This window comes from Elgaria multicarinata, chromosome 1 (assembly GCF_023053635.1).
Source record: "Elgaria multicarinata webbii isolate HBS135686 ecotype San Diego chromosome 1, rElgMul1.1.pri, whole genome shotgun sequence".
Taxonomy (NCBI): domain Eukaryota; kingdom Metazoa; phylum Chordata; class Lepidosauria; order Squamata; family Anguidae; genus Elgaria; species Elgaria multicarinata.
This window is the reverse complement of record NC_086171.1, coordinates 44,769,165-44,795,409: the sequence shown is the minus strand read 5'-3', so window position 1 is coordinate 44,795,409 and position 26,245 is coordinate 44,769,165. Positions and strand designations below refer to the sequence as shown.

General features: G+C 42.3%; 1 protein-coding gene across 9 annotated transcripts in view; it reads left to right on the top strand.

Annotated features, from left to right (window-relative positions):
• The window catches only part of ADAM22 (ADAM metallopeptidase domain 22), a 170,481-nt gene extending 147,053 nt beyond the window's left edge, over positions 1 to 23,428 (top strand). For 5 of the 9 annotated variants that reach the window (XM_063127178.1, XM_063127223.1, XM_063127215.1 and 2 more), the window contains 5 exons: positions 587 to 687; positions 2,815 to 2,881; positions 11,679 to 11,765; positions 20,787 to 20,910; positions 22,410 to 23,428. In XM_063127178.1, the coding sequence (XP_062983248.1) occupies positions 587 to 687; positions 2,815 to 2,881; positions 11,679 to 11,765; positions 20,787 to 20,910; positions 22,410 to 22,430 (400 nt within the window). In that variant the 3' untranslated portion in view covers positions 22,431 to 23,428. The remainder of the gene's footprint in view (positions 1 to 586; positions 688 to 2,814; positions 2,882 to 11,678; positions 11,766 to 20,786; positions 20,911 to 22,409) is intronic. The other 4 variants (XM_063127241.1, XM_063127233.1, XM_063127205.1 and 1 more) reach the window with 1 other exon arrangement.
• Positions 23,429 to 26,245: the final 2,817 nt, after the last annotated feature.

Below are 26,245 nucleotides of genomic sequence, written 5' to 3'. Positions count from 1 at the left end.
AGTTTCCCTGTAGGGAAGGCCAAGTGGGAAAAGAGAAGGATTTGGGTTGCACCTTTGCCAGGTGTATAAGAAACTTGTTTCTTTCTTTTGTTCTTGGATTATTTCCTGCCACCTGTCTGCACTGCTCTCCAGAGCTAGTTGTAAAGGCACCAGAGGCTGACTCATGTATTTGCACCTTGGAGTAATGAGAACTCTCAGTTGTTTGGCACTCCTGTTCAGGTAACCTCTTGACAATTAGTGGGATAGACTACATAGACAAACTTAACCATGAAGGCTAGATTAGAATCTCTGTGTTATAGGGAACACAGTGTTCCAATCAGCGAAGAGCGAAAGAATGTGACCTAAGTGGACATAGCCCTCTTCATCCTGGTATCCTCCAGATGTGTTGGACCACAATTCCCATCATTCCTAGCCAGCATGAAAAAAAAAAGTACATGGACTGCTAATTTACGCAGACGTTTTCGGGTGCTGTAGACAGACCTTTAAGTTACCCCAGCCTACAATGTCAGTCTGTGAATGATAGCATTGTTGGAAGCTGAAGTTACCCAAACCAACCATCTCATGCCACTTCTGCTATTTACTTTAGGTCAAACGGATTATCTCATTCATGGAGTGAAAGAATCCAAGATGCAAAGAACCTTTCGGACATCTGTCAAAATGGGAGACCAAGGAGTAACTCATGGCAAGGTTAGGACGATGATTGCGTCACTTTGCAGTGTTGATGGTATCGTTGTACTGCACAGGAACAAACCTCTTGTGCACACTTTGGGAATTTTAAATTATTCTGTGGTCTTTGGCATTGGAGCAGACTGGGATTTTAAAGATATAGCTTAAACTTAAATAACTAAACACACAGGGAAACTATACTCCATTCTAAGAGTTGTCACTATGAATTCAGCCATAGTGGTACACTTGACTAGGAATTAAAAGGGATCTGCATATATTCTCTTGATTCTCCTGCAGAAAACATAGCAGCATTGGCATAGAATGGAATGATATAAAATTATCCCCCCCGATCTCTTCCATTGCCACACAATATAGTGAAGAACTTTGAGCTGAAATCCCACTGCCCGTGCTGTTGCACCCGTGTCCTGCTTGTGGGTTCCTGGTCGACGGCTGGTTGGCCACTGTGTGAAAAGAGTGCTGGATTAGATGGACCCTTGGTCTGATCTAGCATGGCTCTTCTTATGTTCTTATGCTTTATTCAATGGGTCGTTATTATGTCTGTTTGGGGGGAATTTTTATTGATGTGTTTGAGGATGGAAGCTCACCTTGATGGCTTCCAGCTCGTGGCCACCACTTGCTTGCCCAGGATGCCCTGGGCACAGTGTTCCAAGGCATTCTGAGGAAATGAAAGGCAGGCTCCAACGTATGCCATCAGTTTTCTTTTTCTGTGGTTTAAGGCAAACCATGTGCACATGGTTACATGCACAGCTGATGCTTCTCTTCAACCAGGGTTTGCAAAACCATTTCAGTTTTGTAAACCCACTTCAAATGCTTACAAAAGTGAGGCTAAAGGACAACAAGAGGACAGAGTAGGTGGTCCTGAGCCATAAAACCAGTGTTATGTCTGCACTGGACCCTTATTGTATACTCTTGAGCTACAGAACCCATCATGAATTGTAAAAACACTTGTTGTACCATTGCTACTGAAACTCTTAGCTCTGTAAAGTCAAGTTCCTCTAGTTAGGATTACTTTAGTACAGATCAAAAAGCAGACAAGCCTAAATCTTTTACTATAACTAGTGGAAGCTGGTGGCTCTGATTTCGGGGTGTGTGTGTGTGTGTGTGAATGAATCCATTCTGGTTTCAGTCAGAACCAGCCAGAACTCTAAACGAGCAGTCCAAAGTGCTGAGCCTTAGCCCCAAAATAGGTTCAGCACTTTGAATAGCTCCTTTAGAGTTCTGGTTGATTCAGACTGAAACCCAGAATGGATGACCAGCTCCACTGAAATCGGAGCCCCAGCCCCCGCTGTCTATCACTCCATTTCCTTATTTTAAAGGAAAGCGGGAAGTGGCAGCCGAAAGGATGTGTCTGTGTGATGTTTGGGAAGCCACTTTATCATAGAATCATAGAATAGTAGAGTTGGAAGGGGCCTACAAGGCCATTGAGTCCAACCCCCTGCTCAGTTCAGGAATCCACCCTAAAGCATACCTGACAGATATAAAGCCAAGACCATTGGTTCATCTAGCTCAATATTATCGACACTGATTGACAACGGCTCTTGAAGCTTCTTGACTCCCCCACCCCACAAGCCTAGCTGGAGTTGGCAGAGCTTGAACTTGGGAGCTTTTGTATGCAAACCATGTGCTCTGTCCCAGAGCCATGGCTGTAGATCAGTTGCAAAACACATACTTTCCATGCAGGAAGCCTCAGTTTAGTCTCTCACATCTCCAAGTAGGGCAGGTAGGTAGGGCTACTGGAGGTTTGGGGAGTGAGAAGAAAGAAAGGGAGAAAAAAGTAAATGGGTTGGCTCCCAATTTAGTCATAGTTAGAGTAGGTACATTGAACTCAATAGGGTGTAAGTTCGTCATGACTGACTTGTCCCATTGACTTCACTGGATCTCCTCAAAGCCTGATCAACTGTGGATCCAACCTAATGTAAATACCTTCTGGAGTGCTGCTTTCCTCAGTAGACCCATTGAACTCAATGGGATGTGAGTTAATGATTGGCGTTTCCCATTGACTTTACTGGATCTCTTCTAAGGCTGACTAAGTCTGGATCCAACCCAAGGTAAATAGCTTCTGGGGTGCTGCTTTCCTGGGTTTCAAAGGAGTTGTTTTTCATTCTTTTATCCTTTTGTCTTTTTCAGGTAATATAGGAGGCAACAGAAAAAAAGTGAAGGGCAAAAGATTTAGGCCACGGTCTAATTCAACTGAGTAAGTTTGACCTTCTAGCTGGAAAAGAAAACAGAAAAAGCTGTCCCAACTAATTCTGTTTCAGTACCTTCCCACTAAGTGTTCCAACTGGACTTGACAAATATTACTTCTGTCCTGACTGAAAGTACTGAATAGTAAATGGTGTGGTAACAGATTTGTTTCCCCCCCCCCCATTCCCCTACATTTTTAAAATTCACCGAGTTTACCCATGTAGGCTTCTTAATAGCAATAATGACCAATGGTAACGATCTCTTCACTCTGTCCACAGAGTTTCTAATTTTGTTACTCAGCTTTGGGGGTGGATTTTCACTTAGAAAAGGGGAGAGGGGGTTCCCCTGTTTAGCTTTCCCATTGACGCTCTCCCCCCCCCCCCCAGTTGCTATTTGCCCCTGAAGGTGCCGGTTCTTGCAGTGTCATTTTTGAAAGCAAATCATAGTTTGGGGGAGGAGGGTTTGTTGGGAAAACTGCACAGGGAGAAATGGTTACGTAGCCACTTCATCTTCACCATGGTCCCAATCCAGATTTCTGACCCACCCCAATGTGTCTAGTCTAAGAAATGCTGCTAGCTTGTTAAACTTCTCTGAAGCCCCACAGCAGGAGAGACAGGAAAACAGGCTTGTCCATCACATTCTATTATCACTGCTATAACTTGCATCACTGTTCTTGGATTCCAGCCCAAATGGAAAATCCTATTTCCTCTGATTCAGGAGCCCCAGTGTGCACATGGCTACTAACAATGTGTGTACAGTGTCTTGGATGCACACATTGTGCTCCACAAGAGCTTACTTGGCTTCATGGTTGGGAATAAGGTTTTTGCATGAGCACATCTTAACATTGGTCCTGTTCAGTTGTGAGTGAAGAGGGGACATGCTGGTCCCTGCTACCTGACCACTCCCGCTGCAAGTGGGAGGAGCTAAATAACCCAGAGTTTCTTTGTTCCTGGGTTGTTTGGCATGACATCCAAAGTGGGAATTCTGGGTTGTTAGGGGAATCCATGGGTTCCAACTCCTGATTGTCTTTCCCACAACAACCCAGAATTCCTCCTTTGGACATCATGCTAAACAACCTAAGAATGAAATGTCCCTGGGATTAGAGATGTACAGATGTTTTAAAATCCATTCCAGCTGCATTTCCTGGATTATCAGTTGCCTTTCATTCCATTGACTTTTCATTGGCGAATTATATTTTTTCTAGTTTCCTGAATTTGCACAAATTCACACTTGCAAAAATGCGCAAATTCACACTTGCGAAAATGCGCAAATTTGCACTTGTACACACCCCATATGCTAAATCCTCCCCAAATTGCATTTTCATGCTTTAGCCTGTGGGGAAAATGCCCATTTTTGCTTGGTATTTTATGTATTTTTCTATGACTAAATTTCTGCAAAATTTTAGATGGTAAATAAACTGCTTCGCTGTGCAACTTGGGAATCGATGGACATTTGGATTAATAGAAATCTGAACTCATTTGATTCCGTTGTGGATTTCTCCGACATCCCTACCTGGGATGCTTTTCCCCCATGGAAATGATTGGGCAGTGAGAAACCGCATGCTTACTCACGCCAACTTGTTCACAACACCTTAGGGTTTTAAACAGTGTCATTTGAATGGGGGCACTGGAAGAAATGGGACACTCCCCTGTTTTGTGGAGTATCATGTGCACATCAGATTCCAACCGCCATTTTTATCAGCCCTCTCTTTTACGTTGACAGGATGAATGTTGGACCTCCGCATTCCTTTTAAAAAGTTACTATCGAAACTAAAACAAATAAATAAATACGAAAAGACGTGTGTTCAACATGGCACAGATATAACAGGGTCTGTTGTATCTGACCCTTTTTCTTACTTAATCTGAGAATTCATAAACACACCATAAGAGACAATAGATAACTATGAAGGGGATTTTCACTCTAAGTCAATGGGTCGGATCTTTTGGACAAATTCAGTAGGCCCTCTTTTCTTTTGAAAAGGGAAGTGTCTGCTTTGAGTCCGCCATGTGAGGTTTACTGTCTGAATGGACTGTGAACAAAAGTGAAGTCTTGAGGAACATATTTAATGTCATCACAGGCTTAGAGTAAGCTGGATAAGGATTTTATTGTCTCTCCTAAACAGAACAGAACAGCCACATACAACTAAGTGCAGTGCCACCTAGTGACTAAACCATATAATGACACTATGGCCTGCTTACACTATGGCTTGGATTGGTCATCACAACCCTGGATTGTTGAGAAAAAAGCAGAAGAAAGTGAGCGTGCTCGCTCCCACCACTTGATCACTCCTGCTAGTGATCACTCCTCCCACTCTATCCCTGGGTTGTTAAGCATGACATGCAAACCAGGATTTTTGGTTGTTGGAGGAGAGACAACCCAGAGTTGTAATAGGTTGTCTCTCTCCCAACAGCTCAGAAATCCTGGTCCACCCATCATGCTTAATCCAGGGACGGAGTGTCTCTGGGTTGTTTTGCTCCTCCCACTTCCAATGGGAGCAATCAGACAGCAGGAGCCAGCATGCTTGTTCACTCCCATTTCATTCGCAAAGACCCAGGGTTTTAAAAAAAAAAAACACATCCTGAGTTTTGTGACAGATCTTTCAGTGCAATCCTATACTCAGCAATAAGCCCAATTGAGTTCAATGGGACTTTCCTGTAAATGTGTATAGGACTGCAGTTTGTGTGGCCTAAATTAGTTTCTTGTTTCCAGTGGCAATTTTCCAGTAACAGAGACAACATGGTGGTAAACGCCACTTCCTGTCAGCGTCCAGCCCCACAGGTGTGTTTCCCTGGGTTTCTCCTATGCTGGACCATAAATAGTTTTTTTTTTCTCTTCGGCCTACCCAGTTGAATTCCCACTCCTCTTTACCAATATGTGCTACACCATTCCCAACACTAGCTGACTGGAATCTGTTAATCTGCATCCCAAGGTGACTCCTGCTTGACTAAAAAAAATGTGGTTTCCCTAGCAATTAAAGTGGATGTTTTAGGCTATGCTGTAACAGCAGCAGCAGTAGCAACAACAAAAAGATTCGACAAGAACCCTGCTGCAGAGTTCATTTATAATGATTAAAATATACTCTTCTGCCTGTTAACTTTGGCCGTTTCTACACCTGCCCTTTTTTCCGGGATCATTCCTCTGCATCCAAATGATGCACAGGGATCCCGGGAGCAGGCAGGGACGATCCCTCCATTTTCCTGGGATTATCCTTAGGTGTAAAAAGGGCCTTTGACACTTTATTTTCATAAGCCAAATGTTATTATTAAGGACATGTTAGGGATCATGTGATGTATTCCAGAGCGAACATCTTTGCTTATAAAAATCATTTTAACATATATACAGCGAAGTCCTATCTCTTACCTCAGAGTTCTGCCATCTGGATCATTCCTAATTCTTGATATGCTTTGTCTCCCATTAGATGCACATTTTAAATAAATTGTTTAGAATAACATGGCCTCCCTGCTCTCCCCCCCAAAAAAAGTTCCACAAGATATTAGACGTGCAGAAAGATGTGCATGCTTTCCCACATGTGTTAATTTGCCTGGTAGTTTCATATCACAGACAGTAATAGAGAACTATGTATTGCTAAGTAAGATTATCTAAAATAATTTAAATTGTTTGTGCAATACCGTTCATATGTGCATAAATTGAGCATTTGCATGTGCAAATAAATGTATCAAACTAGCCACATGTAGACATGCATAATTTTGGTGAACATGTGGCTGCCACAACCTGCGCAACAGTGCGATCTGGGTGCGACTGACACCCCTCTTCAAAATGAGCCAAAGGAAAAGTTTATCAGTAAACTGGAATGAGTATAACAAGTCATCTATGTCTCTGTGAGTCCTTCTGGTAACCCATAAAATGTTAACCACATGGTTATAACTGCCCCCCAGTGCTACTGATTTAGTGAAGCAACCTGGTTATGCTGGTATTTTGTTTTAATGCAATAGCTGTATTTGGGTGTCATGATAAACCACGGCAAGAATGAACCTAGCTTTTCTCCAAGCTTTTGTGCTCTCCCTTCCTCCGCTGGCAGGGCCATGAGGAGGAGTTTTCACTTCCAGTTTCCGTTAACCAACTATTCAAACCACAACTGGAAGTTGGCTTGTATCACACAAACCACTGTTAAGATTAACCACAGTTGGACGAACTATGGTTCATCGAAACCAGGAATGAACGCTTCTGAACTCTTGCTCTCCGCCATCCCAGAGGGAAATGGGTAGCACATGAGAGTGGAGGCAAGGCTCATTCACAACACGATAAACCATGGTTTATAATCCAGTCACCACCATCCCGATGCTTTTGGAGGATTTTATTAAACATCTCTTGATAATGCTTGGTTTTATTGCCATGTTGGTCCCAAATATCAGACCTATAAAGCAGACAATTTGTTTAGATGTGTTAGTGGAACAGACTATCATTTCTGTAGGTGGAAGTCCACTTCTATGAGAATAATTTCCTTTCGCCAGTTTTAAATTGACCTGGTAAATGTATTAATTCTATAGAGTTATGAAGATAATACATTAACCAATGTTTTCTTCAAATGTAAATAGGTAGTTGTGTAGAATAACATTTCTTATCTATGAAAATGAAGACTTTGACAGTTTGCATAAAAGCATGTGTTAAAGCATGTCACAGTGAATTACTTTCCCGGGTAGCTATACTAGCTTTCTCTGTTAATTTGTACTAACTTTGCCTTTAGGTGTGCATCTTCCTCATTGTTATAAATGATATAACCTTTGGCTTAGAACTTTTTTCCCTATTATATATTGTGTTTTTGCAGCAGGGTATCCCATGCTTCTGAGCCTGGGCTTTCCCACACCAACCAAATCTCGCCCCAAGGCCTAAGCCAAGGGGGTTCTCACCACCCCCAGACAGGGCATCTGCAACGCAGGTCAGTTCCAACTGCCCTTCCATTTTGGGCAGCCATTTTTATCCCATTAAAAGTCCCTTCCCAGAAGTTTCACTGTGGCAAAATCGCCTTTGATTGCTTGGAGATTCTTCTGCTGACTGCAGTGCTAGCTAAGCCCTCTCTCTTGCTGGCCTGATGTGTAATCTTCCCCACCCCACCCCCTCTTATCAACCTGGACCTTTTGCATTGTTGCATGTTGCACTGCAAGCCAAATCAAGCCATTGGTTTAGTTTTAGCGGTAGGCTTAAGAACTTATTTTCCGTCCAGCAAAGTTTTACCATTTCATCGGATGGGTTACAATATATCAATGATGACTGATGCACAGTTTCCCCCGGAGATCACTCTCTTTCCTGGTTTAATTCTGCAACCTGGCATGGTATTAAACTACAGCTGCAGGTTGATCAGAAGGAACAGAAGTTTAACTGTATGTATTTGGTACTAAGAAGCCTCAAAACTCTATTGGCAACAAAAGCATGCAACTGTTGTACATTATAACTTTCTCTTTCCTCATTATAAAATCCAGCTCAGGAGTGCTTCATGGTTACCAAACAAGCCTTTCCAATAAAAAGTGTAGGTTAAAGGTTTGGCATCCGTTCTCGCATGAGCCCACTCAAATTGCAAGATACGAATGAGCGCGTAATGTCCTGCCATGAGTCTGTTGCTTTGCTAGCAATTTGCCTTGCGGCTGTGCTTTTAACTTTTACTTTTTAATCAGGAAGTGAGATGGGAAACATAAAGCACTCCTAGCTTTGACCTGTTGTTAAATCGGTAGATTTCATTAGAAGCAATTATGGCTGATAGAGAATTAAAGCTGTACCTGTGCTTATGTGATTGGGGCTGGGGCTGGGGCGGAATTTATTTAGCATAGGCAGAATTATGCAGATAAATTCCGATTATTGTATTTAATAAATTAACCAAGTTGGATGTTGATTTATATGGAGCAGAAGGGAAAAAATGGGCATGAGTTTCATCCCAAACACTGCCATATAGTGGAATAGTAGAAAGGCAAGGGGATTATCCATTTGTGAGGCATTGGGCTTCTCCACATTTAGCAAAAATCCTGCAGCCTTACCGGACCTCTGACTTCCGGAGTCTTCACGGGTTTAACAATGAGCACAATACATACACTTCCCCCTCCTCTTTTTTCTGGTTCCTTCCCATATGTTTCAATTTTACCACCAGCAGATGGCGATGCTTTATAACATGCTTTCCATTTATTATTGCATTTTTGGGAGTTTATCAAATGGTGGATTCCTGCTTGAAAATGGTGGGAGGGGCATCAGAGGTTGATGACATCATGAAAAGGACCCACAGACTTCCACGAGTGTCCAATTATGAGTGTGCAATAAATCACTCAGGTGGAGAAGCCCATTGATAAGCAGAGACTAAAGATTTAGGGTGGGGAGGAGAGGAAGGGTTTAAAAAAATGTACTTGTCTTTGGAAGTCTCATTCAGATTCCATTGCCCCTTTCTCCATAAACATGACGACCTGCAAATGGCTTTTTTTATAAAACAAAACCTGAGATTCTCCAGAGTCTTGGTGAGCCCAAGAGATGACATGGTGCAGTTTAATTTGATGTAATTTGCAGGAGGTCAGGGCCCCTGGCTGCATATCAACCCCAGATACATTGAAACAGACTTTTAAAATGGTCAGCATTGGTTTGAACAAGCAAAATTAATGTAGCAGTAGTAGTAGCAGTAGTAATAAATTTTACTTTAAACCAGTTGTGGGCAACTTCAGAGGCCTGGGGCCAATTCCCTGCCAGAACTCATATTCACACAATTCCGCCCCCCACCCCTACATGCACGCACACACACACACACTCTGCTGGAATCATTGCCGTTGAATTGCCACCTAATTTCAGCGATGAGGAAAAAAACACCTGCAGTTTTGCTTTAAAGCAAGATGTGTGAGGATTGCGTGCCTTTAATGCGGAATCATGCTGCTGGAGCCACAGGGGAACACAATTTTGTATGAAAACAAGACATATGCTCTCCATGTGCCTCACCACCACCGCCAGTAAAATCTGGCGGCAGGGGCTTCAAAAAAAGGCAAAGGGGCCACATGTAGCCCCAGGGGAGGGGCGTGTTGTCTACCCATCCTTTAAACCAAGCAAGAACTCATTACCAGATCCTATACTATTACAAAGTTGTAAGGGTTCCAGTATAATTAAATAAAAGTCTATTGGTAAAGATTGGCAGTTAGATGCCAGTCCGGACATTTTCACCCTGAGAGTAACATCTTGCATGATGTGGTGACCAGAACTGGAGTTTAGAAAGAGTTGGGAGTAAGATGCATATTGGCCAAATGCTGTACACAGTGATTCATGGGATTTGTAGTGCACAGAGTATGGGCACTCATGAGACCAGACTCGATGCACACACACAAAGGCTCCTCTAACTCTGCAACCCTGTGAATGTTTACTCAGAAGTAAAACCCATTGCTCTCAGTGGAGATTACTCCCAAGTAAGTGTGCACAGGAGCGCAGCCTAAACCACTCCATTCAGGGGGTGCCACCACATGGCAGGCTTGGTTGCGCGTGCAGCAGTTCACCACACAGAATCAGCCATTTTCTTCATTTTCCTTCTCTGTGTTCACATGATGGGAAGATAGTCGAATGTGTGGTGGGCCTTTATACACCCAATGGCTGCCATGCGTTTCGATGCAAAGCAGCTTCTTGTAGGGCAGCCATAATTTGTGCACCGGCCAAAGAGCCCACCTTTGTCTGCAAGTCAGTAAGATTTCCTGCCTCTTCATGTAGATTTGGTTTCTTTGGAATTGCAGCAGTGGAAAAAGCTGAAAGACCATAATGTTCACCGCCCTGCTATAAATCAGGGACCACCTCTCAGCTAGCCTCCCTCAGATCAACCAGCATCCAGGACAGGTGGTTTATATTTGTGTATAACTACTCATGTGCCTAGAGCACGACACTGTTAACGTTTCTTTATCTCATCCCTTGTATGTGTTCGGTTAAAGATGTAGGACTGAGATAAAATGACTAGCCTGAAGCCAATCAGGAGAGACTTATAAACTGGCCAGGTTAAAATAGTCCTCACTTTGGGAAAGACAGTTGCTGGGAGCACCTGGACTTTGCGCATCTCCCTGTTGGGTGGGACATACAGCTTCCCATTTTAGCCATGACCCAGAAAATGCAAATAGAGGCACTAAGGGTGTCCTCTCTGCTCGCCCAATGCACAAAGTCTAGGTTATAGATCCTCAGGCCAGCGAGGGGGGAATCTGGGCCTCCTGGGGGAGCAAATCTGGCCTTCTGGAGGTCTCAATTCACCCTTCAAGGGTTACCCAGGAGGCTTCACCCCCCTTTCCCCCCAACCACCAATCCATGGATGTTTCCTAGCTTTCGTGCAGTTTTCCTTTAATCCATTCTAAAGGGTTAGACTGCCTCTCCCAAAGCTTAGTTACTGGAAGTAAGAGCTTTAAGCTAAAATACACCTGTATTTCTGGTCTCCTGTCCCCACCCCCTTTGCCCCAGCCCATCACCGGAATGCAAGGGCTTCTCTGAAATGGAATTTGGCGCTTGGGCTGAAAGTTGTTCTCCATCCCTGCACAAAGTCATATTCTAAGTCTGTTTGCATCCCAACTGAGATTTCTGGAGATTTCAGAGATGGGTAGGTAGTTCTCCTTGGGTCTGAAGGCTAGGATCCTGAACACATGGGTAAATTGAAACTGTATTCCTAAATTAACTTCCAAGGGAATTCATTGTGAACTCCCGGGGCTCAGATTTTCTTCGTCCCACATCCATGCTGATTTGTTTTACCCAACCCCTTGGCATTTGAGGAATGAAAGCATCCTTACTGAGCTGTGTGCTGTGTGTTCTCAGATATTTCTCTATTCTTCTTCTGCTTTCTCTATTCCTTCCATTGCTTTTTGCAGGTATTTAAGCCCATGGTTCAAAAGAGAATATAATGTAGCTAAGTGGGTAGAAGATGTGAATAAAAACACTGAAGGACCCTACTTTAGGTATTTTGTAAATTAATTCTCTATCATCTTTAAGAGCTGCTCCGGCATATTCCAGATGTGATGGGGGCTCTTATCTTGTCTCTTCCAATGTTCATTTGCTTCCTTCTGGTGTCTTTTTGGGGCTTCATTGTGCAAGTATAATTCTTTTCTGAACGTTTTAATGAAGCCGCTTGAAAAGGATGTTCATAGTGCATGCCTTTCCTATCACCATCTCTAGCTTTTAGTAGCTTTCTCTTCATTTAATGCCAAATAATGTCTTATGGGCATGATCTATGTCTACCACTAATCAAGTAACATTAACCAAGACAACTAGAATCTAGTATACTGTAGCCAGTAGCTTCATAATACACCTAGGCTGCAATCTTATGCACACTTACCTGTGTGTAAGTGCTATGCAACACAGCAAGTTTTACCTCTGAGTAAACATGCATAAGATTGCTCTGTTAGGCTACTGTCATACACCCACTTACCTGGAAAAAGTAAGCTGATGGGACTTACTTCTGAGTAGACATGTGGAAGAATGTGATGTTAGTCTACCCAATGCCTTTAGAAAAGACAAAGTGTTGAATTGCAGCAGCAGAATTTGACTTTGGTGATAAAATAGGAATGAACTCATTTGAGCTTCATATAATTAATTAATTAATTAATTAATTAATTAATTTCTATACTGCCCCATAGCCAAAACTCTCTGGGCAGTTTACAGCCATTCATAAAAAATACAATATGCAACATAATAAAAACAGAAAAATTAAAATAATGTAAACAGCTAAAACAATTTAAATAAACATTTTTTCTTAATAGTCCTGTTCTAAAACAGCAGACATAGATAGAAGTCTCATCATATACTGTTAAATGCCTGGGAGTAGAGGGTGGTCTTTACCTGGCAGTGAAAAGATGACAGTGTTGACACCAGGTAAGCCTCAGTGGGGAGCTCATTCCATTGCCCTTCATGGTTGCCACCTTCTGAGCCTCCCTTAGAGGTGGCACATTTGGGGGGATCCAAATATTGATCGTAGTGGAAAAAGCAGAAATGTATGCATGTATACTATTGTATACAATCAGAGCATGTCCCTGGCATATCTGTTAGAGCAGTGTTTCTCAAACTTGTGGGTTGGGACCCACCAGTGGGTCTCAGTGCTGCAGAATGCCAAGTGCCTCTTTGCTTGGCTGCCCTGTGCGATAATCATGCCACGTGCACTGCATAGACTGATGTGGCAGCGGGAGTTCTTCATAGAGCAAGGCTTGCATTGGCTGCCTGTATGTTTCTGAGCCTGATTCAAGGTGCTGTTTTTAACCTATAAAGCCTTACACAGCTTGGGACCACAATACCTGTATACTACGCTCAACATCTAAGGTCCTCCTCCAGGTGCCTACTCTGAGGGAAACTCGGAGGACAGCAACAAGGGCGAGGGCCTTCTCTGTGGTGGTCCCCCAACTGTGGAACAAGCTCCCTGATGAGGCCTGCGTGGCGCTGAAATTGGTATTATTTCGGTGCCAGGTCAAGACTTTTCTCTTCTCCCAGGCATTTATCAATATGAAATTAGCCTGTGTCTGTTTTTTTAGGCTCACAGTTTTTAAAGTTGTTATAGTGGTTTTAAATGTATTCTTTTTAAGTGTCTTAATATTATGTAAACCACCCAGAGAGCTTCGGCTATGGGGCGGTATTCAAATGCAATTCTGGCAGGAATGGACTATACAGACAGACACAATACAGTTGCAAAAATAATTCACCAACCACTGGCCATCAAATTCAATCTTATCAAACAACCTACACCATTCTATACATACTCACCCAAAACAATCTTGGAAAATGCAGATCATGAAATATACTGGGACAGAACAATTCATGCTGACAAAACAATACCTTGCAACCGAACAGACATAACGGTCATAGACAAAAAAGAAAAACACACATACCTCATTGACATAGCAATACCAAATGACAAAAATGCTGTTGAAAAGAAAGAGGAAAAGAGAGAAAAATATACACCACTGGTCATGGAAGTCAAAGAACTATGGCAACAGGAAAAGGTCACAATTATACCATTAGTCACAAAAAACTATACAGAAAACCTTCAGAAACTGGGCCTACCAAAATACATCCACACCAACATCCAGAAAGCAGTCATAATTAATACATGCTCAAGTGTCAGGAAATTCCTGAATCTGTAAAAGACAGAATGACTTGGCAAAGCCCATCATATTTGTCTAGAAAAACTGCCATGAGCGAGAAAGAGATTAATAATAATAATAATAATAATAATAATAATAATAATAAGGATGAAGCAAAGCAGTAGCAGCTGGTGACAATGGCAATAAGGAGGTAGACTAAATGAGGGAGGGGACCCATTGAGGGTATCTTGCCCAAGCGGTCTCCAAAACCTGGAGCCAGCACCGGTTAAAAGACAGCCCCATGTTAAAATTTCTACTCAAACACCTTTGTTCATCATCATGTGAGGAACAGTTAAATCCGCAGGATTTGTCTCTTGGGATTTTTTTAAATGTATATTGGATTTTTTTAAATACTGCATTTTAAATGTGATTTTAATATTCATATGTAAACCGCTTGGGATTTTATTATAACCAGTGGTATATAAATATCACAAATTAATAAATAAATTTATGTCATCTGATTGTTTTCTGACAATGCAGCACAGAACAGATCACATTATTGCACCCAGGAAGGAAGAGGTTTTCCACTTCATTTGTTTGTGTACTTGTTGCCTTGACGTTTGCCATCTTTTTCCTCTCTCCTCCTCTCTAACACATCCTGTGTGATTTCATGACCAGCAAAATGTCCATAAGCATTTTTGGATTTTCAAATGTTTTCTGAAGTTGAAGATGGACTTTCTGTGCTTGAAATACGAAACATCTTATATTATTCTCATGGAAATAGAGCAGGAAAACTAGTGAGATTTTGAATAACTGGTTCCAATGTACATTGCGATAGGGAAGGTTCTGATGTGGGATGAATAGCTGGAAGTTGGCTCTGGGAGAAAATAACATTGCAGGGAGGGATGATAGGACAGAGTCTATTGCTAGTGGCTAAAGTGTTGGACTGGGCGTTGGGAGATCTGGGTTCTAGTCCCCACTTGGCCATGGAAACCCACGGGATGGCTTTGGGCCAGTCCCAGACTCACAGCCCAACCTACCTCACAGGGTTGTTGTGAGGATAAAATGGAGAGGAGGATTATGTACACCGCCTTGGGTTCCTTAAGAGGAAAAAAGGTGGGATATAAATGCAATAATAATAATATTGCGGAATTTAGTCCATGTTAGATGGAATTAGTGCAATGGATTACTAGAGAATGACAAATCTCCTGTAAAATGGTGGAAAGGATTCTGAGCTATAAACCTGGCTTGCAAGGGTGGAATCGCCCATCTTCTAGGGTGCTAGGAAAGTAGTTTGGAAGGGCATTTCAGCATGTTGGGTTTAATTTGGGGAAGTTCTCTATTGACTGTTTTAAATCTTTTTGCCCTGGATTTAGCTCAATACAAAATACTCAGTGTGAGGGCTACCAGGCTCATATTGTGGCACTTTATAAACAAGATAGAAGCAAGCTGCATCGAGTGCAACTCCTGTCACTCCGTTTTGAAAACACTGTAGTCTGCTTGCATGTAGGAATGGGGAATGGAGGCAATTTAGTGTTCCAATCAAACATCAAAACCCTTGGGATGGGATGAGTGTTTTAAAAACACTCAAAGGAGCCTGATTTCCTCCACTTCCACCTGTCCTGGTCCCCTCGTGGGGCTAGGACCAGAGAGCAATTGGCGGCTCCTTCAAAGAAGGAAGGTGTCCGGGGTGGGGGGTGGGGTTTCCTTCTCCACGCCCCCCCCCCATGCTTCTCTTCTGCCAGGGATCAAGGAGACCAAACTGCAACCCACATGATTCCTGGCAGAAAAGCAGCTGCCAAAGTCTTGCCCAGTTTAGAAAGATGTGCAGGGCAAAAAGGAACTTCTAAGGAACTGCTGCCTGCTACCCCATCCCATCTTGGGTAGAGTGACTGCATGGAAAGGAGGACTGGGCTCCTGTATCTTTAACAGTTGTATAGAAAAGGGAATTTCAGCAGGTGTCATTTGTATGCATCCAGCACCCCGTGAAATTCCCTCTTCATCACAACAGTTAAAGCTGCTAGAGCCCTGCCCTCTTTTGTATGTGGTCAAGAGGGCAGGGCTCCTGCACCTTTAACTGTTGTGATGAAGAGGGATATTCACCAGGTGCTGAATCCATACAAATGACACTTGCTGAAATTCCCTTTTCTATGCAACTATTAAAGATACAGGAGCCCTGTCCTCCTTTCCATGTGGTCACCCTAATCTTGGGTCCCAGGGTAAGCTTTTCCTCCCTTGCAGGCCAGGGCTTGGGTGGCAGGTTTGGGGTCTCTGAGCAGAATTGAGGTGGTGGGCTGTGCTGCCTACCATGGCTGCCCAAGATGTCTAAGCTAATTGCATACTTCCAGGGGTGTCACATGAGACACTGAGCAAGGGGGCCCATACGGAATTCAAGCAGGCTTACCTATGCATAGAAACATGGGCAGTGAAGCCCACCTTGAGTGGACCAATCCACCTTGGTTCTGCTCATAGGGGAGTACCCCTGCTTAAATTGTGTATAATCACCCCTGCGCAGTGTCTCATGCAACACCTCAGCAACCATGCAATTAGTTTATACATCGTAGTTTTCGAAAATCATCTACCCAGTCGCCTTTAAAACAAATAACTCTTTGTGTGTACGATACATATTTGTAGAGAAACTCTGGCTGGTCTGAAATACTGATTTAGTACTGAGCAAGATTATCCGTTCAGTCCTATGCATGTTTACTCAGAAGTCGCCACTGTGTTCAGTGAGGCTTACTCCCAGGTTAGCATACATAGGATTGGAACCTAAGGGTGCAGTCCTCAATATGGAAGTAAATCACTGACATAGCATTAAATCTCAGAGAAAACCCACAAATTGAGTTCAGACGACATGATAACCAACGGTGGGTTAAATAGTCAACGGTTGGTTATTGTGTCATCTGTCTGGACTTTTTCACACCATGGTTGGTTATTCGGGCAAAATAACCAATGCAAATAACCAACGCTGTGCAGAGTTTTGAGCAACTGTTGGTTATCATGTCTTGTGTCGGGCACCATTGACTATTTTGTCACACATAGTTGGTTATTTTCAGTGACAACAAAGTCCCCTGGCACAAGTGACCAAATCGGTAGCTGTTGCTCTAGTCTAGCTGGCAAAACTCGCAATGGCTGATGGAATACCAGCGGAGGACTGAGGGGCGGGGAGAGGGGGGAGATGTGTCAATCAAACGGACCGTTGACAACTCAATGCTGGCCTTAATCCACACCATGGCTGATTATAATAATGTCGTGTGGAGAGTACCCCCTCGATAATCAACTGTGGAGTTGATTACTAACCCACCATTGACTATTGTGTTGTCCGGACATAGCGTAAGTCTTGAATCCTCTACAAAAAGCAAATAATGTGTGGCATTTGTGCTGTTGTCAAGCATTGTGAGGACCTTAAGAGGAAACGGTCTTTAAATGTTATACTTCAAAGTGAATTTTGACAAACTTGAGGAGGAGTGGAATTGGATCAGCAATAAAGGATTTGTGTTTGAAAATGATAGGTCTGAAGCAGAACAGAATCACTGTTATATGATTCATACCCTATTCGTGGGAATTCTTCAGCCAATATGTTCACTCATAGGTCACAGCCACTCTCTGTCGGAATAGTGTAGTTGAATAGGTGCTTAGTTACTCTAATTAGAGCTGAATGAGAGAATAGACTGAGATGGCAGGATTGTGGACTGTAAAACTTGAAACTGTGTGTTATATTTCTGAATGCTGCTCCACATAAATTCACTGCATGCAGTAAACTAGCACATCAAGGAAAATGTTTAGCAATGCCCTCACCCTGACGAATTTACTCTATGCAGGGAGCTTTTCTTCCCCCACCCTATTGGGGGTGGAGGTGGAGAAGGTCAGAGGTATAGTTCAGAGTTCTACCATCCCACTCCATTGTCTAGTTTGCTTCCATGAATTTGTCCAAGAATAACCTCCTTTTTGAACATAGGCAATTCATTCTGCAAGTGGTACACACAGAAATAATTTCAAATTGTGGGTTAATTTTGAAATTGTTCTGCTGAATATGCTCTAGAGTTCAGTGGTTGCTCTGCTTCTCCGGGTCATGTCTACCTCTTCCACCTACTATTGATATTGTTGTTTTTCTGCCCGAGAACAAATGTCCTCTGAGTGGGTTACTAATGGTTAGGAGACGCTGCAGGGTTACGTCACACAGACAAACTGAACTAATGGGCAGAAAATGAAGGTATCACCCACAGTGGTGTTGAGGCAGCTGTGCCAGTGTCACATGTGGAAACAGGATCCGAATTGCATGGAGAGGAGGGCGAGCAAGGGATTCAAGCAAGCAGCTGGCACAGCCATCTGATCTGGAGTAAAAAAATAAAAGATAGTCCTTACCTCTGCCCAGCAAGCCAGATGGGGCTGTTGTGAGCAGAGGACTGAGATTGGGTGGAGTATTTGTCATATTTCATTAGGAAAACGGAATGTCTGAGACCAGCTGTGTTTCTGGCTTTTATGTTTACCCATGGAGTTTTATTTTGAAATAAAGTTAAAGCATACAGGCAACAAAAAAGAATAATACATGTAACAGGAACACAATAAGATCACTAATGAAATATAGACATTCACAATTATAATCTTGAGTATATCATGGATATGCTAGAGCAAGGCTTTTATGTTTTCTTGCGCACGTTCCAGTTTGCATCATACTGGATTCGGGTTTGCATCATACTTAGAGTGGGGCCATTCAAATTAATGGGATGTAAGTTAGTATTGACTAACTTAGTCCCATTGTTTTCAACAGAGCACCTCTAAGTATAACTAAATCAGGATCCAAACTGGGAATTCCTAGCACTCTGACAGTTTTAGAACTGTCTTCCCCAACCTGATGTCCTCCGGAGGTGCTGGACTACAACTCCCATCATCTCTAGTCAGCTCGGCCATTAACCGAGCTGGCTAGGGAAGGTGGAGGTGTAGAATCTGGGGGTGGTTTAGAATCTGATTCTGAGACAGTTCCGTAGTTCCCTGTCCTTGTGGGTGAAATTCCAGTCAATAAAGTACAGGAGCTTTACTGACCTAAAAAAAGAATGCTTTCCATGTGATGCAGACATTGACTTGCTGCTGCTTACCTTACTCACCTTACACAGAAATGCTGATGGTTTTGACTAATCAGTCCATTTTTGTCTACCCTCCCCCACCCCATCAGACTCTTACTTTGGCTGGAACCAATGTGCACTGGATGACGCTTGCATGCCTATCAATTCAGCACTTTGTCTTTGCCTTTGTTTCTTCATAATTAACTGTTTGGGCCTCTAAACTGCATGCCTTTGTATCAACGTCTTAACAAATGGATCTGCTGTGTTATTTCTAAGCAACGTGGGCTGCAATCCAGATCTCCAGATGCTTGGGACTTACATCTCCCAGCACTCTTGACAGTCGTGCTGGCAGGGCCTTCTGGGAGTTGAAGTCCTAAACATTTGAAAGGCTACCTTTTGCCCACCCATGTTGTACACACCTGGGATTAAGCTCTGTTGAATGCAACAGGGCTTAATTCCGAGGAGACATGCGTAAAGATTGTGGTTAAGGTCTGAGCCAGGCTGCCGTTGAAACAGTGGAGGCTGGTGGCTCCGATGTCAGCAGGGTGGTGAATCTGCTCCGGGTTTCAGTCAGAACCAGTTAGAACTCTAAATGAGCTATCCACCCACTATTGGTTAGCTCCTTTAGAGTTCTAATTGGTTCTGACTGAAACCTGGAGCAGATTTATCAACCCACTGACATCGGACTACCAGCCTCCACTGCTTTGATGTAGGTGCACAGTTATCAGCTGGATCTGCGTCAATATAATTGGTCACAGAAGAGATCCTTCTGTATGCAAAAGCTTTTAAAAATACTTCTCTCTGGTATCACTTCCTCAACCAGGGCAGGATCTACACTACTGCTTTATAACGGTATTGACAACTGTTCAGGCCCAGGACACATTCCACATACCATTTTCAAACTGTTTTCAAAGTGTTATATCCTGCTTGTTGTAGATCTGGCCCAGTACAAAGATACATTGATAACATTGTGCTTTTTATGTATATTGGAGTTATTTTTAGCTAAATAATAATCATACTTTCAAAGCACGTCATGTGCATTACCTCAGTAATCCTTAGAACAAACCTAAAAAGTTGACCAGTATCATTATCCCCATATTTCAGCCTGAGGCTGACTCAGGCCGTAGCTAGACCTAAGGTTTATCCCAGGATCATCCCGGGTTCATCCCTGCCTGAGCGCTGGATGCCCTGTGTGGCACTTAGATGAACAGGTTTGACCCCAGGACAATCCTGGGATAAACCTTAGGTCTAGCTATGGCCTGAGAGAATGCTTGCTTTAGAGTGCAATCTTATGCATATATAGACAGAAAAAAGTCCTACAGCTCCCAGCATGCCCCAGCCAGGCTGACCAGTTGGGGCATGCTAGGTTTTGTAGGACGTTTTTCTAAATAAGCATAGGATTGCACCCTAAAATTATCTAGGCTAAGGTGAGATTTGGACCAGAAGCTCATTCACAGCTCAGCCTCTCAGCCGCTATATTACACAAACTCTGGTTTGTTGTAAATCATTATCTCCTTTTTATAAATTGATTGCTGCTTTTGATGCATAAAATGGTACAAGGAGTTTAATCTCTTTCATATTGCTTAATTGCTGGCAAAGGGCACAGTTCCCCTGGGAGCATCTCCTGCAAAGTCTCCATTTAAAAGAACGAGAATGGTGTGGGAGACAGGCCTAGTGAATTGTTCCCCAAAACTATGGCTTTGAAAGCCTTTGGCTTTCCCTTCCAGCTATATACAGCTGAGGGATTGAATGAAATTCTCGACAAAACTTCACAGTAGTTGCAATTTCTGCTAAAAGGCCGGTGCCCCAAGATTTTCTGTTTATTCTGTCTCTTTCAACACCTCAGGACTCTTTCTCCAGCAAAGTCCCCATCATCATCTACTGGTTCCATTGCCTCCAGCAGAAAATACCCCTACCCAATGCCTCCACTTCCTGATGAGGAGAAAAAGGCCAGCAGAGCAGGTGCTAGGGTAAGCATCACGTCTTCTTTCAGTCTTCATTGGGTCTTCTACGTGTTTGGATTCAGGTAAAGGTGGCTCACCTTAGGTCACGCAATGGGTTGGATTCAGGTTGAGGTGTATTCGTCTGAGCTGGGAGTAGTGCACTTCTGTGCTCCCTCCTGCTCACAGTAGCCCACTGTAAATGCTCAACAGAAAGTCGCCCACCTGTAGATTGACCATATGAAAAGGAGGACAGGGCTCCTGTACCTTTAACAGTTGCATAGAAAAGGGAATTTTAGCAGGTGTCATTTGTATATATGGAGAACCTGGTTGTACAACCTGGTTGTAAGCCTATGCGGCAGGGTCTTGCTATTTACTGTGTAATCTGTACAGCACCATGTACATTGATGGTGCTATATAAATAAATAATAATAATAATAATGAAATTCCCTCTTCCTCACAACAGTTAAAGTGCAGGTGCTATACTAGAGTGACCAGATTTAGAAGAAGGCAGGGCACCTGCAACTTTAACTGTCGTGATGAAGAGGAAATTTCACTAGGTTCTCCATATATACAAATGACTCCTGCTGAAATTCCCTTTTCAATACAACTGTTAAAGATACAGGAGCCCTGTCCTCCTTTTCATATGGTCACCCTACCCACCTGTCCATCTTACCCTGGTGAACAGGGCAAGACCCTCCCCAAAAGAAGCACCTCCCCATGAATGGAAGTCTGCTTGTAGGTGCCTCTCTACCTACACCCTACCCCATTATTATTATTTTTATTTATTTATTTATTTATTTATTTATTTATTTATTTATTTATTTATTTATTTCTATAGCACCATCAATGTACATGGTGCTGTACAGAGTAAAACAGTAAATAGCAAGACCCTGCCGCATAGGCTTACAACCTAATAAAATCATAGTAGAACAATAAGGAGGGGAAGAGAATGCAAACAGGCACAGGGTAGGGTAAACAGGCACTGGGTAGGGTAAAACTAACAGTATAAAGTCAGAACAAAATCAAGTTTTAAAAGCTTTAGGAAAAAGAAAAGTTTTTAGCTGAGCTTTAAAAGCTGCGATTGAACTTGTAGATCTCAAATGTTCTGGAAGAGCGTTCCAGGCATAAGGGGCAGCAGAAGAAATGGACGGAGCCGAGCAAGGGAAGTAGAGGCCCTTGGGCAGGCGAGAAACATGGCATCAGAGGAGCGAAGAGCACGAGCGGGGCGATAGTGTGAGATGAGAGAGGAGAGATAGGAAGGAGCTAGACAGCACATTTCTCCAACTTTCTGTGTAGCAGTTTGGGGGCTGGAGGGGCTCCTGTGGGGAGGACGGGGCCGGGAAGTATGTTCCACCAGCCCAGTTGGGATCCAACCAATGAGTCCATGGTAGGGGTGGAACTTGAACTTGATTTCTGTCCATTGGCCCACATTGCTTGTTACGTTTTAACCCAGAAAAGTTCCTATCCCATAGGTGTCACATGTTGTTCTCCTGTAATGGGTTTATTTTAACTTTCTCCTCTTACAGCTATGGGAGACATCCATTTAGTTCCACTGTCTACCTGAGCTGACCCCAGAACTGTTTACTTCAGATTTTTTACAAACTCAGCATCACTGAGTCACTGAACATTCATCTGTTAAACGGACAATTTGATGGGACAGAGACGCCGATCGGCATGGAGCGACCAAGTTCTCCTGATGAAAGAAAAGTCCATTTTCTGCAGCTGGCTAGGATTTTGTTACTCACAAGTAAAGAACAACCAAACCCGTTAAAAACAGGAATATTAACCTGGGATATATGGGACTGAATATGATAAGATTATTCCGCATGATGACAGATTATATGTAGACGTTCCGATAAACTAATTGGAGTCCCAGATGTGGGTTTTTGTCTGGTCTAACATAGTCCCAAATAACTTTTTTAAAAAAGAGTTCAGAATTTGGTACATAATCATTTATGCTGGGTGCATGAACCCTTCTGTTTGCCACTTTCCATGTATAAGGGATTAGTCATTATACTGTAGTAGAATTAGCATGCAGGAATAAGATTTGTTTTTCCACAAGTGGGATGGATCCGAAGAAGAAAATATTTTTCACATAAGCATCCAACAAAAAAGTAACTTTTTTTTAAACGTTTTGTGATTATATTCTCAGTAGAAACTCATATATGTGTAAAAAAATGTTGTAAAATATCAACACTGCAATTATACAACGTGGTGGTGGTGGTGGTGGGGTTTGCCTGAAGAATGCTCATGATTGAACATCACACATCAAAGAATCAGAAGGGTCAAACTAAATGTGACACGGGAGATTCATGAGTAGGGAAGGGATGCAGTTCAGGGGCAGGGGTGTCGCGTGCAAAAGGTCCCACGTTCTATCCTTCATGTCTCCAATTGGGAAAGACTCCCATGTGAACCCATAGAGAGCTGCCACCAGTCAGGTAGACAGTATTGAACTAGATGGACCAATGCTCTGATTGAGTATAAGACGCCGTCCTATGATGTCTGGCGGAGTTGTTTTTTCAAATTTTAATAGCTGCCGCAGGGGGTGAGGGAGCAGCGATTCAGATTGTGACCACGGCATTAAGGGAGAGTTTTTCAACCCTTTGTGCCCATATTGCTTTCCAATCAAAAATCCCACCCCTGTTCCTCAACTGCTATGCAGGAGTTAATGCAAGACCTTGCCACATGTACCAAGGAAAGCTGCTAACATGAAGGATCTAGAATGCTTTCCTGGATCCATGGAGAACAGGAATTCACAGTTAGATGTTCTCTTCTCTCTTCTGCAGACCTCCCCCTCCCCATTTGTAATCGTTGTGACTTAAATAGTATGGAAGTTCTACCCAACAATCTGGAACCGCAGTGGTGTGTGATGGTTAAAATGGCACATTTGCTTTACGTCCTAAACACCTATTTTCTGAAATCAGTGATCTCGAACTCCTAAGTGATCCAACTTCCCCTTTTATCCTATGTGTGGGCATAATACTGTGTACACAGCACACCTTTCGGCCACTTACTGTGGGAGATATTATCGGAATGGTTTGGTTACAGTGACCAAAGGTTGCTCATCTGTATAATGCATAAAAAGAAAGCTCTTCAGCTGGAATGACGCTGAGGTCTCCATTAGGAGAGGACAGGCAGAGGTCTAAATTTATTCACTGCACATAGTTGAATGGGCACAGGCTGAGGCACATGCCAAAGAGCCTGAGCTCATTATGAAAGGCTTTGCAAAATTTTTCCCAGGACAGAATTTTGTGAAGCATATAATATTGCTTGTGTAAATTCTTTACATAGGCGTCATTACCCTGATGGTTTAGCAAGTGTGACACAAAATGGCGGACGACATGAGACTCATCTAAATGGAAAGGGGTGGGGAATGCTGGGAGTTGTAGGACTTTTTCCTGTCTAAGCATCCATAGGATTACACCCTAAATTCCTAAAATTACTAATATGTTCCAACCAAGCTTGTAAGGTCCTCTTCTTGCTCATTTCATAAAACAAGAGACAAAATTATTATTGTGACCTCATTGTAACACTGTGGTGGAATGTTCCCATGATACTTGTTAGGCTGGCTTTCATATATCAAGCTTTGCAATAGCAGAATTGACAATGTAGACCATGTTGAAACCAGAGTGAGGTTTTATTTTGCTCTTCAATCCCAAAGGTTCTTCCACAGTCTTTCCTAGAGAAGAGGCTTGGGGGAAATTTTGCCCTGCAGGGTCCAGCGTACCAAAGGGACAGCAATCCCTTAAAAAGGATTTAAGGGGTCTGCCCCAGCTATTGAAAAGTAATCTCACAAGTAAAAGCATTCTAAGGCAAAAGAATCATCTAATCTTTTGAGAGTATTTAAATGGGGACATCATCTATTTTTCCCAATTTTCTACCTCTTTCCCATAATTCCTTGGGTAGATGTGTTGCCACTCGTGGCCTTCCTTCATGTAACTGGACTTATTTTAAGAAATTCCACTTATTTGAGAATATCAGTTCTATGAGAAGTTAAAAGTTTAAGGTACTTCTAAGAATGTCTCTAATTGTAAAATATGTAAGACTTTGAAAGTATTATATTTATAAGACTTTGCCGGTTATATTTATACAATACTGGCCTTACAGTCATAAATATCCCTATAAGAGGTGTAACGTTTGGTAAGTATTTTGATTTGTAATAAATATGAAATAAAGAAAACAAGAGAACAAATTCCCACATGAGAAAATATCTAAAAGATTTTAAGGTATATGTAAAAATTAATTTTGCAAATATGTAATGAAAGTCAGGGATTTGGAGGATGAATGTTGAATCAACATCTCATATCATTAGGCCTGAGGAAACTTGGTTGAAATTGTAGCTTCCTTTCTCTAGGTTTCAGTGGGTTTTGAATCAACTTCTGGAACATTCTGCCCCAAGTGAAGGGAAGGTTAAAGTAAAATGGCGAACTCCATATTAATTGTAAAAAAATTATCCTTCCTACACTTTAGCTTTTTAGCGGCAATATTTAGATGTTTATCATGTGCCTTTTGGGACCTTTTGTTTTGATACAACTCCATGTGACATTTGAAACAGACTGGTGATATTTTCTTTGTCCTCCTCCATTTATCTGTTGTTTTCAGATTTTTTAAAAAGTGATTATTATTATTATTATTATTTTGGCAGACAGAGCTGAATGTAATGTGGGACTAGTTGAGGTAACTTCAAAGCATTCATTGGGAAAATGTCCTTCTCTGTTGTTAATGACATGCATCATCATCTACCATTGTTTGATCATTACTAATATTTGTAAATATTTAGTCACTTAGTCATCTTAATGTAAAGTTAAATATAATTTTAATAAATTTTGGCTTTTACTTCTGTGGTCTAATGCAGGATTTCTCAGTTCGCAAAATTGGTGTTGCCTTGGTGTATGAAACACATGTGAATACTTATCAGTAGGAAGTGGTGAGTGAATCTGGGGCTGAAAAGATTGACAAATGGGTTTTTCTGAGTCCTGAAAGATTGCCAAGGTATGATTCTAGGAGATGTATTGCTTCTAGTTACTTCCTACTGGACATGTTTGCTTTGTTTTAAGCTTTATATACATGGAAGTGATGGCATAATTGCTTCAAGAGTTGCCCCTGTTAAACTGCATTTGAACATAGGTAAGGAATGGCTTGTATCCAATGTCATGGTAGCAGAAAAAGTGGGTGCAAGTGGGGTGAGCTTGCAAGATGAACACAAAAAGAGAGAACAAGTCACAGGATGCTATAAATGAATTTATTGGAGAAAAGCCCAACAGGTTTCGGCCTCTTGCTTTTTATTAGCTCTTCTTCAAGGGGTTGAAACAATGTCTGCAGAAATTGTTTATTTCTGCAGACGTTGAGTCACCAGTGTTTA